Consider the following 14,084-nt stretch of genomic DNA (forward strand, 5'->3'; position numbering starts at 1 on the left):
ATAAGCTCAGACCACTCAGCAGAAACCATGCAGGAAGGAAGGAAATGGGATAACATATATAAAGTCTTGAAGAAAAAAAAAAAAAAAAAAACAACTGCCAACCCAGAATCATATATCAAGCAAAACTGTCTCTCAAATATGGAGATGAAATTAGGACATTTCCAGATAAACAGAAGTTTAAGGAATTTGCAAAAACCAAACCAAAACTAAAAGAAATATTAAAGGGAGTCCTTTGGTTAGAAAATCTATAACATCAGATAACAACCCATGACTAGAGCACAGGACAGAGCAACAAGATATCAACCCAGAAAGGGAAATAAAAAAAATAAATCAAAGCTAAAACACTCAGAAAAGGGAAACAACAATGTCATTATGTAAAAGATGACAACATTAAATCAATAAAGAGGGACTAAAAAATAGGCATAGATCTTCTATAGGAGAGGAGGTCAAGGAGACATAAAGAGATAAATGTTTGGTTTAAACTTAGAAAAAAAGGAGTAAATATTAAGGTAACCACAAAGGAGACTAACAATCCTACACACCAAAATAAAATACAACAAAAACATAAAAGACTCAGTGAAAACAAAATCAACAACAATGAAAAAGAGAAAAAGACAATTTATAAAGAAAGACTACTCAGCACAAAAAATTAAAGGGAAAAAAGAAACCGTCAACAACACTAAAAAAAAAAGACATCAAAATGACCACACTGAACTCATGCCTATACATAATCACGCCAAATGTAAATGGAATAAATGCACCAACAAAGAGACAGAGAGTGGAAGGATGGATCAAAAAACATGATCCGTCTATATGTTGCCTACAAAAGACACACCTTAGACTTAAAGACACAAATAAGTTAAAACTCAAAGGATGGAAAAAAATATTTATCAAGCAAACAACAATCAAAAAAGAGCAGGAGTGGCAATATTAATTTCTGACAAAATAGACCTTAAAGTAAAATCTACCACAAAGGATAAGGAGGGACACTATATAATGATTAAAGGGTCAATACACCAGGAGGACATAACCAGAATAGATATTTACACACCCAATCACAGGGCTCCAAAATACATAAAACAAACTCTAACAGAATTGAAAAGTGAAATAGAAAGCTGTACAATAATAGTAGGAGACTTCAACATACCACTTTTGGTGAAGGACAGAACATCCAGAAAGAAGCTAAACAAAGCTATGGAAGACCTAATGTCACAATCAACCAACTTGAACTCATAGACATACAGAACACTCCACCCAACGGCAGCCAGGTGTACTTTCTTTTCTAGTGCACATGGAACATTCTCTAGAAGAGACCACATATTAGGTCATAAAGCAAGCCTTAGCAGAATCCAAAACACTGAAATATTACAAAGCATCTCTTCTGACCATAAGGCCATAAAAGTGGAAATTGATAACAGAAAAAGAAGGTAAAAGAAATCAAACACATGGAAACTTAACAATACCTTGCTCAAAAACTACTGAGTTATAGAAGAAATAAAGTACAGAAAAAAGAAATTCATGGAACCCAATGAGAATAATAACATTTCCTATCAGAACCTTTGGAACTCAGTTAAAGCAGCGCTCAGAGGTCAATTTATATCGAGAAATGCACACATCCAAAAAGAAGAAAGGGCCAAAATCAAAGAATTATCCCTACAACTTGAACAAATAGAGAGCAACAAAAGAAACACTCAGGCACCAGAAAAAAGCAAATAATAAAAATTAGAGCAGAATTAAATGAAATAGAGAACAGAAAAACAATTGAAAGAGTTAATAAGACCAAAAGCTGGTTCTTTGAAACAATCAACAAAACTGATAAACCATTGGCCAAACTGACAAAAGAAAAACAGGAGAGGAAGCAAATAACCTGAATAAGAAATGAGATGGGCGATATTACAACAGACCCAACTGAAATTAAAAGAATCATATCAGATTACTATGGAAAATTGTACTCTAACAAATTAAAAAACCTAGAAGACATGGATGATTCCTAGAAACACAATACTTACCTAAACTAACACAAACAGAGGTAGAACAACTAACTAGACCCATAACAAAAGAAGAGATTGAAAAGGTAATCAAAAAACTCCCAACAAAAAAAAAAGCCCTGGTCCGGATGGCTTCACCGCAGAGTTCCACCAAACTTTCAGAGAAGAGTTAACACCACTACTACTAAACGTATTTCAGAGCATAGAAAAGTACGGAATAGTACCAAACTCATTCTATGAAGCCAGCATATTCCTGATACCAAATACAGGTAAAGACACCACAAAAAAAGAAAATTACAGACCTATATCCCTCATGAACTTAGATGCAAAAACCCTCAACAAAATCCTTGCCAACAGAATGCAACAACAACATATCAAAAAAAAATTCACCATGACCAAGTGGGATTCATACCAGGTACGCAGGGATGGTTCAACTTAGAAGAACAATTAATGTAATCCATCACATAAATAAAACAAAAGGAAAGAATCACATGATTTTATCAATTGATGCAGAAAAAGGCATTTGACAAAGTTCAACACCCATTCGTGATAAAAACTCTCAGCAAAATAGGAACAGAAGGAAAATTCCTCAACATAATAAAGGACATTTACAAAGCCAACAGCCAACATCATCCTGAATGGAGAGAGCCTGAAAGCATTTTCCTTGGGAACAGGAACCAGACAAGGAAGCCCGTTATCACTACTCTTATTCAACATTGTGCTGGAGGTCCTAGCCAGAGGAATTAGGGTAGATAAAGAAACAAAGGGCATCCAGACTGGTAAGGAAGAAGTAAAAGTATCTCTATTTGCAGATGACATGATCTTACACACAGAAAACCCTAAAGAATCCTCAAGAAAACTACCAAAACTAATAGAAGAGTTCAGCAGAGGATCAGGATACAAGATAAACATAAACAAATAAGTTGGATTCCTATACACCAGCAAAAAGAACATCGAAGAGGAAATCACCAAATCAATACCATTTAAAGTAGCCCCCAAGAAGATAAAATACTTAGGAATAAATCTTACCAGAGATGTAAAAGACTTACACAAAGTACAATACACTTCTGCAAGAAGCCAAAAGATACCTATGTAAGTGGAAAAACATACCTTGCTCATGGATACGAAGACTTAATATCATAAAAATGTCTATTCTACCAAAACCGATCTATACATTTAATGCAATTCCGATGCAAATTCCAACAACATTTTATAATAAGCTGGAGAAACAAATCACCAACTTCATATGGAAGGGAAAGTGGCCCCGGATAAGTAAAGCATTACTGAAGAAGAAGAACAAAGTGGGAAGCCTCACTCTACCTTATTTTAGAACCTATTATACAGCCACAGTAGTCAAAACAGCCTGGTACTGGTACAACAACAGATACATAGACCAATGGAACAGAATTGAGAATCCAGACATGAATCCATCCAGATATTTGACAAAGTCCCCAAAACAGTTAAATAGGGAAAAAACAGTCTTTTTAACAAATGGTGCTGGCATAACTGGATATCCATCTGCAAAAAAATGAAAAAAGACCCATACCTTACTCCATGTACAAAAACGGGCTCAAAATGAATCAAAGACTTAAATATAAAACGATAAAGATCATGGAAGAAAAAATAGGGACAATGTTAGGAGCCCTAATACATGGCATAAGCAGTATACAAAACATTATTAAGAATACAGAAGAAAAACTAGATAACCGGGAGCTCCTAAAAATCAGACACCTATGCTCATCCAAAGACTTCACCAAAAGAGTAAAAAGACTACCTACAGATTGGGAAAAAGTTTTTAGCTATGACATTTCTGATCAGCGCCTGATCTCTAAAATCTACATGATACTGCAAAAACTCAACTGCAAAAAGACAAAACACGCAATTGAAAAATGGGCAAAAGATATCAGCAGACACTTCACTAAAGAAAACATGAAGGTAGCTAACAGATGCATGAGGAATTGCTTACGATCATTGGCCATTAAAAAAAAATAGAGATACGCAAATCAAAACTACAATGAGATTTCATCTCAGTCCAACAAGGCTGGCATTAATCCAAAAAACACAAAATAATAAACATTGGAGAGGCTGTGGAGAGATTGGAACACTTATACACTGCTGGTGGGAATCTAAAATGGTACAACCACTTTGGAAATCGATTTGGCGCTTCCTTAAAAAGCTAGAAATAGAACAACCATACGATCCAGCAATCCCACTCCTCAGAGTTTATCCTAGAGAAATAAGAGCCTTTACACGAACAGATATATGCACACCCATGTTCACTGCAGCACTGTTTACAATAGCAAAAACATGGAAGCAACCAAGGTGCCCATCAATGGATGAATGGACAAATAAGTTATGGTATATTCACACAGTGGAATACTACGCATCTATAAAGAACAGTGAGGAATCTGTGAAACATTTCATAACATGGAGGAACCTGGAAGGCATTATGCTGAGTGAAATTAGTCAGTTGCAAAAGGACAAATATTACATAACACCACTATTATAAGAACTTGAGAAATAGTTTAAACTGAGAAGAAAACATTCTTTTGTCATTACGAGAAGGAGGAGGGAGGGAGGGTGGGAGATGGGTACTCACTAATTAGATAAAAAATAGTAGATAAGAACTACTTTCAGTGAAGGGAAAGACAACACACAAGACAGGGGATGTTAGCACAACTGGACTAAACCAAAAGCAAAGAAGTTTCCTGAATAAACGGAATGCTTCGAAGGCCAGTGTAGCAGAGGCAGGGGTTCGGGAACCATGATTTCAGGGACTTCTAAGTCAATTGGCATAATAAAATCTATTAAGAAAACATTCTGCATCCCACTTTGAAGAGTGGTGTCTGGGGTCTTAAACTCTAGCAAGTGGCCATGTAGGATGCATCAATTGGTCTCAACCCACCTGGATCAAAGGAGAATGAAGAACACCAAGGACACAAGGCGATTACGAGGCCAAGAGACAGAAAGGGCCACATGAACCAGAGACTACATCCTCCTGAGACCAGAAGAACTAGATGGTGCCCGGCTACAACCAATGACTGCCCTGACAGGGAACACAACAGAGAGCCCCTGAGGGAGCAGGAGAGCGTGGGATGCAGACCTCAAATTCTCATAAAAAGACCAGACTTAATGGTCTCAGTGAGACTAGAAGAACCCCGGTGGTCATGACCCCCAGACCTTCTGTTGGCCCAGGACAGGAAACATTCCCAAAGCCAACTCCTCAGACATGGATTGGGCTGGACAATGGGTTGGAGAGGGATTCTGGTGAGGAGTGAGCTTCTTGGATCAGGTGGACACTTGAGACTATGTTGGCATCTTCTGCCTGGAGGGGAAACGAGAAGGTACAGGGGGTTAGATGTTGGCGAAAGGGACACAAAACGAAAGAGTAGAGGGAGGGAGCGGGCTGTCTCATTAGGCGGAGAGTAATTGGGAGTATGTAGCAAGGAGTATATAAGTTTTTGTGTGAGAGACTGACTTGATTTGTAAGCTTTCACTTAAAGCACAATAAAAATTCTTAAAAAAGACACATTTAATAAAATATTTGTCATTAATAAAAAAAAGAGCCCTCATGCAAAAAGATATATGCACCCCATGTTCATTGCAGCACTGTTTACAGTAGCAAAAAAATGGAAGCAACCAATGTGCCCACTGACAGATGAATGGATAAATAAATTATGTTATATTCGTATAATACTACACAATGATTAAGAACAATGAATCCATGAAATATCTCATAACATGGAGGAATCTGGAAAGCATTATGCTGAGTGAAATTAATAGTTGCAAAAGGACAATACTGTATGAGCCCCACTATTATAAGAACTCATGAAAAAGTTTAAACACAGAAGAAAATATTCTTTGATGGTACTTGGGTGGGGAGAGAGGAAGGGGGTACTCACTAATTAGATAGTAGACAAGAACTATTTTAGGTGAAGGGAAAGACCACACACAATACAGGGGAGGTCAGCACAGCTGAATACAACCAAACACTTCAAAGCCCAGAGTAGCAGGGATGGGGTTCTGGGGACCACAGTTGCAGGGAACATCTAGGTCAATTGGCATAACAAAATGTATTAAGAAAACGTTCTGAATCCTACTTTGGTGAGCTGCCTCTGGGGCCTTAAATGCCAGCAAGTGGCCATCTAAGATGCATCAATTGGTCTCAACACACCTGGAACAAAGGAGAAGGAAGAACACCAAAGACACAAGGTAATTATGAGCCCAAGAGACAGAAAGGGCCACATAAATCAGAGACTACATCAGCCTGAGACCAGAAGAACTAGATGGTGCCCGGCTACAACAGATGACTGCCCTGACAGGGAACACAACGAAGAATCCCTGATGGAGCAGGAGAACAGTGGGATGCAGACCCCAAATTCTCATGAAATGACCAGACTGAATGATCTGACTGAGACTAGAAGGACCCTGGAGGGGCATGGTCCCCAGACCTTCTGTTAGTCCAAGACTGGAACCATTCCTGAAGCCAACTCTTCAGACAGGTATAGGACTGTACTATAACACAGCAAACGATACCGGTGAGGAGTGAGCTTCTTAGCTCAATTAGACACGTGAGACTATGTGGCAGCAAGGCAAGAGGCAAGATGAGAAGGCAGAAGGGGACAGGAGCTGGTTGAATGGACATGAGGAATACAGGGTGGAGAGGAGGAGTATGCTGTCTCATTAGGGGTACATAGCAAAGTGGGTATAAGTTTTATATGAGAGACTGACTTGATTTGTAAACTTTTAAACTTTTTAAAGCATAGTAAATAAAAAAGAAAGAAAAAAAACACCAAAGTATAAGAAGTGTGGTTATTCGATTAAACCCTGTTGCCTTGTGGAGTGAAGAGCACAGTGTCTAGGCTTGGCTGGGTCCATTTTCAGCAGCTGGAAGGACACTTACGTATGGATGATGCCCAGCTTGTCTCCCCATGAGCCCACATGCACTTCCACGATGCAACTAAAGGGTTCTCAGAGCAGGCCTGCAAACTGGCGTGTCCTTGCTTATGTTCCGGCATTACAAGATGCCAGGCTGAGAACGTTGAGGAAACGCGGAGACCAGCCCAGCAGAAATCCAGATGGCTGTGTTCCTCATTCTGTTATTTTGGCATTTTAATTTCTCTGTCAGGGTATTTGTGCAGTCGTGGCAGGGTGGTTTGCAGAACAGAGGGGCTTGCTAGTGGGGCACAATGTGGGGTGGCTGCTGAAAGGTGAGGGGCAGATATGTTGCAGAACCTTTTTCCCAGGTGAAGGTTTCTAAGGGTGTGAAAGCAGTTTGCTCTGGTATCCTATCTGTGAAATTCCTCTTTCTCCGGGGAAGTTTCTTGATCTTGCATGTTCTCTGCATGTTGCTAGAATTCCACCTTAAAACAAGCCACGTGTACTTGTGGCCAACATCCCCGCTCCGAAAAGCTTTGCCTAAGAGATGACACACTGCAGTTGGAGCCTGCTCACCCACATCTGGAAGCCACATGTCAGGGGCAGCCGTACAAAACGGCCAGCCCAGAAAACCCAGACTGACATATCTTGCCAGAAGCCAGGCAGCATGGACCTCACTCTTCTGTGGGTGCTTCTGCCACTGGTTACTGTGGCCTGGGGCCAGTACGGCGACTACGGGTACTCCTACCAGCAGTACCACGATTACAGTGACGACGGATGGGTGAATCTGAATCGGCAGGGCTTCAGCTACCAGTGTCCCCATGGGCAGGTGGTGGTGGCCGTGAGGAGCATCTTTAGCAAGAAGGAAGGTTCTGACAGACAGTGGAACTACGCCTGCATGCCCACGCCCCAGAGCCTCGGGGAGCCTTCCGAGTGCTGGTGGGAGGAGATCAACAGGGCTGGGATGGAATGGTAAGGGGTAGCCCTCTGGGCTGGGGTGGGGACACTTCTGCACAGCCCACCCCTGTGGGCTGCTTGACCCCGGGTAATAGCAGTGCCCAAAATCTGGGCAAGTCCTACCAGGAGCCTTACCAAGTTACCATGCAAAGCTACCGTGCATGCTGTGGGTGGGGCAGGGCTGCTGCCAGTGGGCCCTGCTATAGGAGAAACCCCAGGATGGGGTGTCCAGGGCAGAAGGACTCCTTTGTGCTTTGTTCCTTCTAGAAGCAGCCCTACTCTTAAGTTTGGTCTGGAGACTGGGATGAGTCTGTAAAATGTTTATCATCCTGCAACAAGATAGGTACAAAACTTAAAAGTGTTCCAAAACTTCTATAGCCATTTAGCAGGTGACATGTCTTTGTTATCTAGTGCTGTTGTAACAGAAATACCACAAGTAGGTGGCTTTAAAGAATAAAAATTTATTTTCCCACAGTTCAGGAGGCTAGAAGCCTGGATTCAGGGCACCAGCTCTATGGGAAGGCTCTCTCTCTGTCAGCTCTGGGGGAAGGTCCTTGTCTCTTCAGCTTCGGTAGCCCCAGTATTCTCTGGTTTCCTGGTGACCTTCATGGGGCATCTATCCCCCTCCCTCTTTGTGCTCTCATCTGTGAAATCTGCTCTTTTTATAAATCAGAAATGATTGGGTTAGGACACACCTTGGATTGGTACGGCTTCATTAAAATAACAAGGAAAACCCTATTCCCAACAGGATTATATCCACGATAGGGATTTTTTTTTATATAGAGATTAGGATTCCAACACGTTTTCGGGGAGGAAAACAATTCAATCTGTAACAATATCCAAATGACATTTTAGTTTTGTAGTAACTTACTTTTACTGTTTTATAAAAGTATTGGTCTGCAAAAGTTTGAGAAAAATAAGCAACTGGTCCCACACCACAAAGAGTCGGAGAAATAAATAAAGCAAGGGAATGGAGGAGAGAGGACAAAGAAAATAGGCAAGAAACTTGAAATTAAGTAACTCTCTGCTCCCTGTATTAAATGTGCTCGCTCAGTTGTGAAGGTCCTTATCTCTGTCTGTATTTAAAAAGGGTTCCAGTGCTGGAAAATAGTGTACTAAAGGCTTTTGTAGCCGGGCGTGGCCCTCACCTAGCTGAGCTCGGCCCTGGTCAACCACATAGCCAGGTCCAAGCCCAGTGCCATGTCAGGAGCCTGTCCCGGCAGCTACTGACTGCCAGGCTATTGGGACTTACATTTGAGACTCTTCATTAATCTGCTTTGACATTGGGTGTGGGGGGGGGGTCAAGTTAGCTGATTGAGATCTGTCTTGCCCTTCCAAGGAACGGGCCAAACCACCAGTTGCCATGGAGTCAATTCTAACTGATGGCGTCCCCATGTGTGTCAGACAAGAACTGTGTTCCACAGGGTTTTCAATGGCTGAGTTTTTGGAAGTAACCCTTTCTTCCGAGGTGCCTCTGGGTGGATTCAAACCTCCAACCTTTCAGTTAGCGGTCAGCCTTAAATGTTTGCACCATCCAGGGACTAAACAGGGCAGGCCAAACCCGTTGCCATCGAGTTGATTCCGACTCAAAGCGACCCTGTAGGACAGAGTAGAACTGCGCCCATAGAGTTTCCAAGGAGCGCCTGGCGGATTTGAACAGCGTAGCACTTAACCACTATGCCACCAGGGTTTCCACAGGGCAAGCAGGACCTGGTTTTTCACAGCACCTGGGTAGGGCCAGGCCCCTGGGTGGCGTTATGCGGTGGGTGTAGAGGCCGGCCCTGGGGGAGGCAGGCCCAGCAGGCAGGTTGCGCGTGGTGTCTGTGAAGGGGGCTCTAGTGCGATTCCAGCAGGCACTTGGTGGAGAGGGGGAACGGGTCACCGTAAGGCATAAAACCTACGGGGTCGCTCTGTTACCAGACACAACAATGGTAAGTCCAAAGAAAAAGACACTAGGAGTGGAGGGATCCAGGCAGCAGAGGAGACCTCCGAGGAAAAAAACAGCGACCGTTTGTGGAGTGCTTACCCCAAGCAGGCACCATGTTAAGTGCGTGCGTTATATCAGGTAATGCTCAGAACAAATCTAGAAGTCAGTGATAAGTGGACAAACTGCAGCCTAGTGATCAGGTATTTTCTCAGCCAGAGCGTCTAGAGCCGATTATTTGGGTGCAGCAAGTCTTACCTCCCAAGCGTCTGTGCTGCTTAGGAGCCGGCTGCCTCGGCCGCCTGAGCTCTGAACCATGGCGGTTTCTCTGTCAGCAGAACAGGCCGCAGTGCTGGTCGGAGGCTCCCGGCCCTGGGAGAGGGTGCGGCTTGGTGAGGTCGCTGCAGGGGTGGGGCCAGAGTGGTTACTACCGTCGGGGGGTGGGAAGAGGGGCCGCGGGGTGGCTGCACGTGGGGGGCCGGGGCTGCCCAGTTGCTTAGACCTTTATTGGGCCCTCATCTGCCCCCAGTGTTTGTGGTGAGTGGATTGAATTATGCAAAACCCCTTCTGACAGATGGCTGCCTGCCTCAGAGTGTGGGGCGCCGATGACTGTGTGGAACGAGACGGAGCTGGAATTTTCTAGGGAGGCAAAGCTGTAGAGTAGTGGAAAGAACTCTGGTCTTGTGACCAGGTAATCTGGATCCACTCACACCTTCTTTCCATGAGCCTTAGCTCTGCGGCCGTGGGCAGCGATGCTCACCTCACAAGCTGTTAGGGGCTGTGACTGTGTTGCCTGAATCCGTGTAAGTGAAAACAGCTGCCACATCGTAAGCAGTCAGTAAAGGCTTTTAGTGAGTCTGGGATTGGAGGAGGCCAGTTTGGGGCCAGCCAGCTCTAAGTCAAGTCTGAATTAAGACAAAGGCTGCTCTGTTTATTGTTTTTTTTTTTCCTGGGCTTCAAAGGATCCTAGAAGACATTTTAAAATGGCAGCTTTTATTAGAGCTGGCTATTTGAATTTATGAATTCACCAAAGGCAAGCCACTAGACTGAGAACAGGAGGCAGGAGAACTGTCCCACCAAGCTATGCTAGCATCAAGGTCAATCTGAAGCTGGATATGTTGGGCAGGAAGCCTGACTGCAATTAAGAGCAGGGCTCTGTATAGCTCAGAGCAGGCCCTCCTGATCCATGGTTCTTAGTCTTCATTATACACACACCTGCCTGCTCAGAAAGGCCTACCCAGACCACAGCTCTAAACCAGCATCCTCACTCGACCTGCTTTATGCTTCCTTCAGTGCACTTGCCATTACCTGTTTATAGTTGTTTAACGTTTGTCTTTCACATCAAATGTAAGCTTCCTGAAGGTAGGGGCTTTGTCTCACTCACCACTGTATCCCCACTGCCTAGAAGAGTGCTTGGTATATAGTAAACAAACAAACAAACAAACACAACAAAAAACCCACTGCTGTTGACTTACAGTGTCCCCATGTGTTCGGAGTAGAACTGAGCTCTACAGGATTTTCTTGACGATGCTCTTTACTGAGAAAGCCTGTAGGCGGCACAAACTGTTAAGTGCTCAACTACTAACCAAAAGGCTGGTTGTTCAAACCCACCCAGAGGTGCCTTGGAAAAAAGGTCTGGCAATCTGCTTCTGAAAGATCACAGCCTTGAAAATGGGTTTGTGGCATTTACCTAGATAGCCTTTTCACATTTCCTGGGTTATCTCTAAATTGTAATGCAGACACACTGGGCTGACACACTTGGTTCCCTCAGGATGAATTATTAGACGTCCATTTTCCCAATAACCCTCATGTCTATATAAGCTTACAAAATAGAATATTGAACTCTTCATTTTCAAAAGTCACAGCCTGCAGCATATGGGGTCGCTAGGAGTCGGAGTCAGCTCAGCAGCAACCGATACGGTTTTTGGTTTAATCTTTACAGAAGCAGGTTGCCAGGCCTTTCTTTTACAGTACCACTGGCTGGTCTTGAACCAACAAAATTTTCTTCTGTGGCCAATTGCAAATTGTTTGTGCCACCCAGGGGCCTTTGGTACATAGTCCAAAAACACGGGGTAACGAGTATTGCTGTCAGGTCAATTCCGACTCATAGTGACCCTATAGGACAGAGTAGTGTTTCTAAGGAGTGGCTGGTGGATTCAAACTGCCAACCTTTTTGGTTAGCAGCCAATGTGCTACCAGGCCCCTTGGCATATAATAGGCCCCCAATAAATATTTAATGAAAAAATAAGTCAGACTTATAAGTTAGTGCTTCAGTCAGTTCAAATCCCAGCCCATGTCCCTACTTCCATCAACAGTTAGCCTACAGGTTTCCCATGGGGTAAGCCATTTTGTCTACATCTTTGACTCTCAGTACCCGGTGCCTATCATGTGGGGCTGACCTTCACTGACTACATCTCATTTTGGTTTGTGGCATTTACCTAAATAGCCTTTTCACATTTCCTGAGTATCTCTAAATTGTAATGCAGACACACTGGGCTGACACACTTGGTTCCCTCAGGATGAATTCTTTATTAGACGTCCATTTTTCCAATAACCCTCATGTCTATATAAGCTTACAAAATAGAATATTGAACTCTTCATTTTCAAAAGTCACAAGGATTAAATGAAACATGGTACTCTGGTTTGGATACTGGGACAGAAAAAGGACATTAGTGGAAAAACTGGTGAAATCCAAATAAACTCTGGAGTATAGAATTGTATCAACGTTAGTTTCTTAGTTTTCAAAACACGCCATGGTTATTTGAGACAACATCGAGGAAGCAGGGTGAACAGTATACACGAATCCTGTGTACTACCTTAGGGTCCCTCTGAGCTGGAATCGACTCGATGGCAACAGGTACTGGCATGTACTATCTCTACAGTTCTTTTTTAAATCAAAAATTATTTCAAAATAAAAAGTTAAAAAAAAAAAAGCTAAGAATGCAACCAGTGGAGTGAATATTGGGAGTTTAAAGAGTAAATAACCAACAGAATCAAAGAGCAGCAGCCCTGGACCAGGTCTTGGGCGTCAACTAGAGCAGCCTCCTTGCTAAATAGACTAGAAAGTAAGGCCGAGAGAATGAAGTAAGTAAAACCAGTGAAAAATCAATGAAATTTTTACCTTGGGTGCAAGTGCTTTGCCCCTAACCTTAGTGGTGATTTTCAGTTTATAAAGTGTTCTCATTGCCTTTATTTGTCATTCATTCTTTACCAAATGCTTATTACCACAAACTTTACCAGGCTCCAGGTGAATAGCACAGTCTGTGTCCTTGAGTTACTCATAAACCTAGACTCATTGTCATCAAGTCTGTTCTGACTCATGGTGACCCCAGGTGTTACAGAGTAGAACTGCTCCATAGGGTTTTCTTGGTTGTAATCTTTACAGAAGCAGATTGCCAGGGCTTTCTTCTGTGGTGCCGCTGGGTGGGTTCAAACTGCCAACCTTTCGTTTAGTAGTTGAGCTCAAACCTCTTGCATCACCCAAGGACACTGAATTACTCATAGTCTGATCTTATCTGATATCCTCAATAATACCGAGAGGCAAGCAGGAATGATGCTATTGCCCCCACTTTGCATACGAGGAGACTGTGATTCAGAAGCTCTAGGAGATTTGCCCACTCACAGCTAGTAAACGGCAGAGCCAGAACTCAAGCCAGTCTGTCTGATGTCACATTGCTGCAGGTGAATATTAAATGTTGGCATTGTTTTTGTTCTTAGATAAAGCCATAACGAGTGCTGGGCTAAAGAAGATAGCAAATCCACATAAGAGTGACTTCAGAGTCCAAGAAGGCTGAGTGCAGAGAACAGGATTAGGGCAGATCCAGGACTCCTGCCAGCCTTCTATCTAGGGCACTCTTCTAAGTTCTAGGAATCGGTTGCCTGGGGAAACTTGAACTTTGCAAAAATGGTTCTTGGCACAACCTCAACAAGGCAAGGTCATGGAAGCTCCGTAGACACTTCCAAACTCCCTGAGGGGCCGAATTACTAGGCTGAGGGCTACGGGGGACCACGGTCTTGGGAAACATCTAACTCAATTGGCTTAACACATTTTATAAATAAAATGTTCTACATTCTACTTTGGTGAGTAGCCTCTGGGGTCTTAAAAGCTTCTGAGTGGCCATCTAAGATACTCCACTGGTCCCACCCCATCTGGAGCAAGGGAGAATGAAGAAAACCAAAGACATAAGAGAAAAATTAGTCCAAATGACCGATGGACCACAAGTACTACAGCCTCCACCAGACTGAGTCCAGCACAACTAGATAGTGCCCTGCTACCACCAATGATCACCCTGACAGGGAACATAACAGAGAATCCCTGATGGAGCAGGAGAAAAGTG

The 14,084-nt window shown here is 43.0% G+C and overlaps 1 protein-coding gene across 1 annotated transcript in view; it reads left to right on the plus strand.

The window, feature by feature from the left end:
* The first annotated feature begins 7,481 nt into the window (after nt 1–7,481).
* DPT (dermatopontin) overlaps nt 7,482–14,084 on the plus strand; it is a 30,952-nt gene continuing 24,349 nt past the window's right edge. Inside the window, exon 1 of the mRNA XM_003414886.4 lies at nt 7,482–7,838. Within this exon, the coding sequence (XP_003414934.1) occupies nt 7,534–7,838 (305 nt within the window). The 5' untranslated portion in view covers nt 7,482–7,533. The remainder of the gene's footprint in view (nt 7,839–14,084) is intronic.

This window comes from Loxodonta africana, chromosome 3, assembly GCF_030014295.1.
Source record: "Loxodonta africana isolate mLoxAfr1 chromosome 3, mLoxAfr1.hap2, whole genome shotgun sequence".
Lineage (NCBI taxonomy): Eukaryota > Metazoa > Chordata > Mammalia > Proboscidea > Elephantidae > Loxodonta > Loxodonta africana.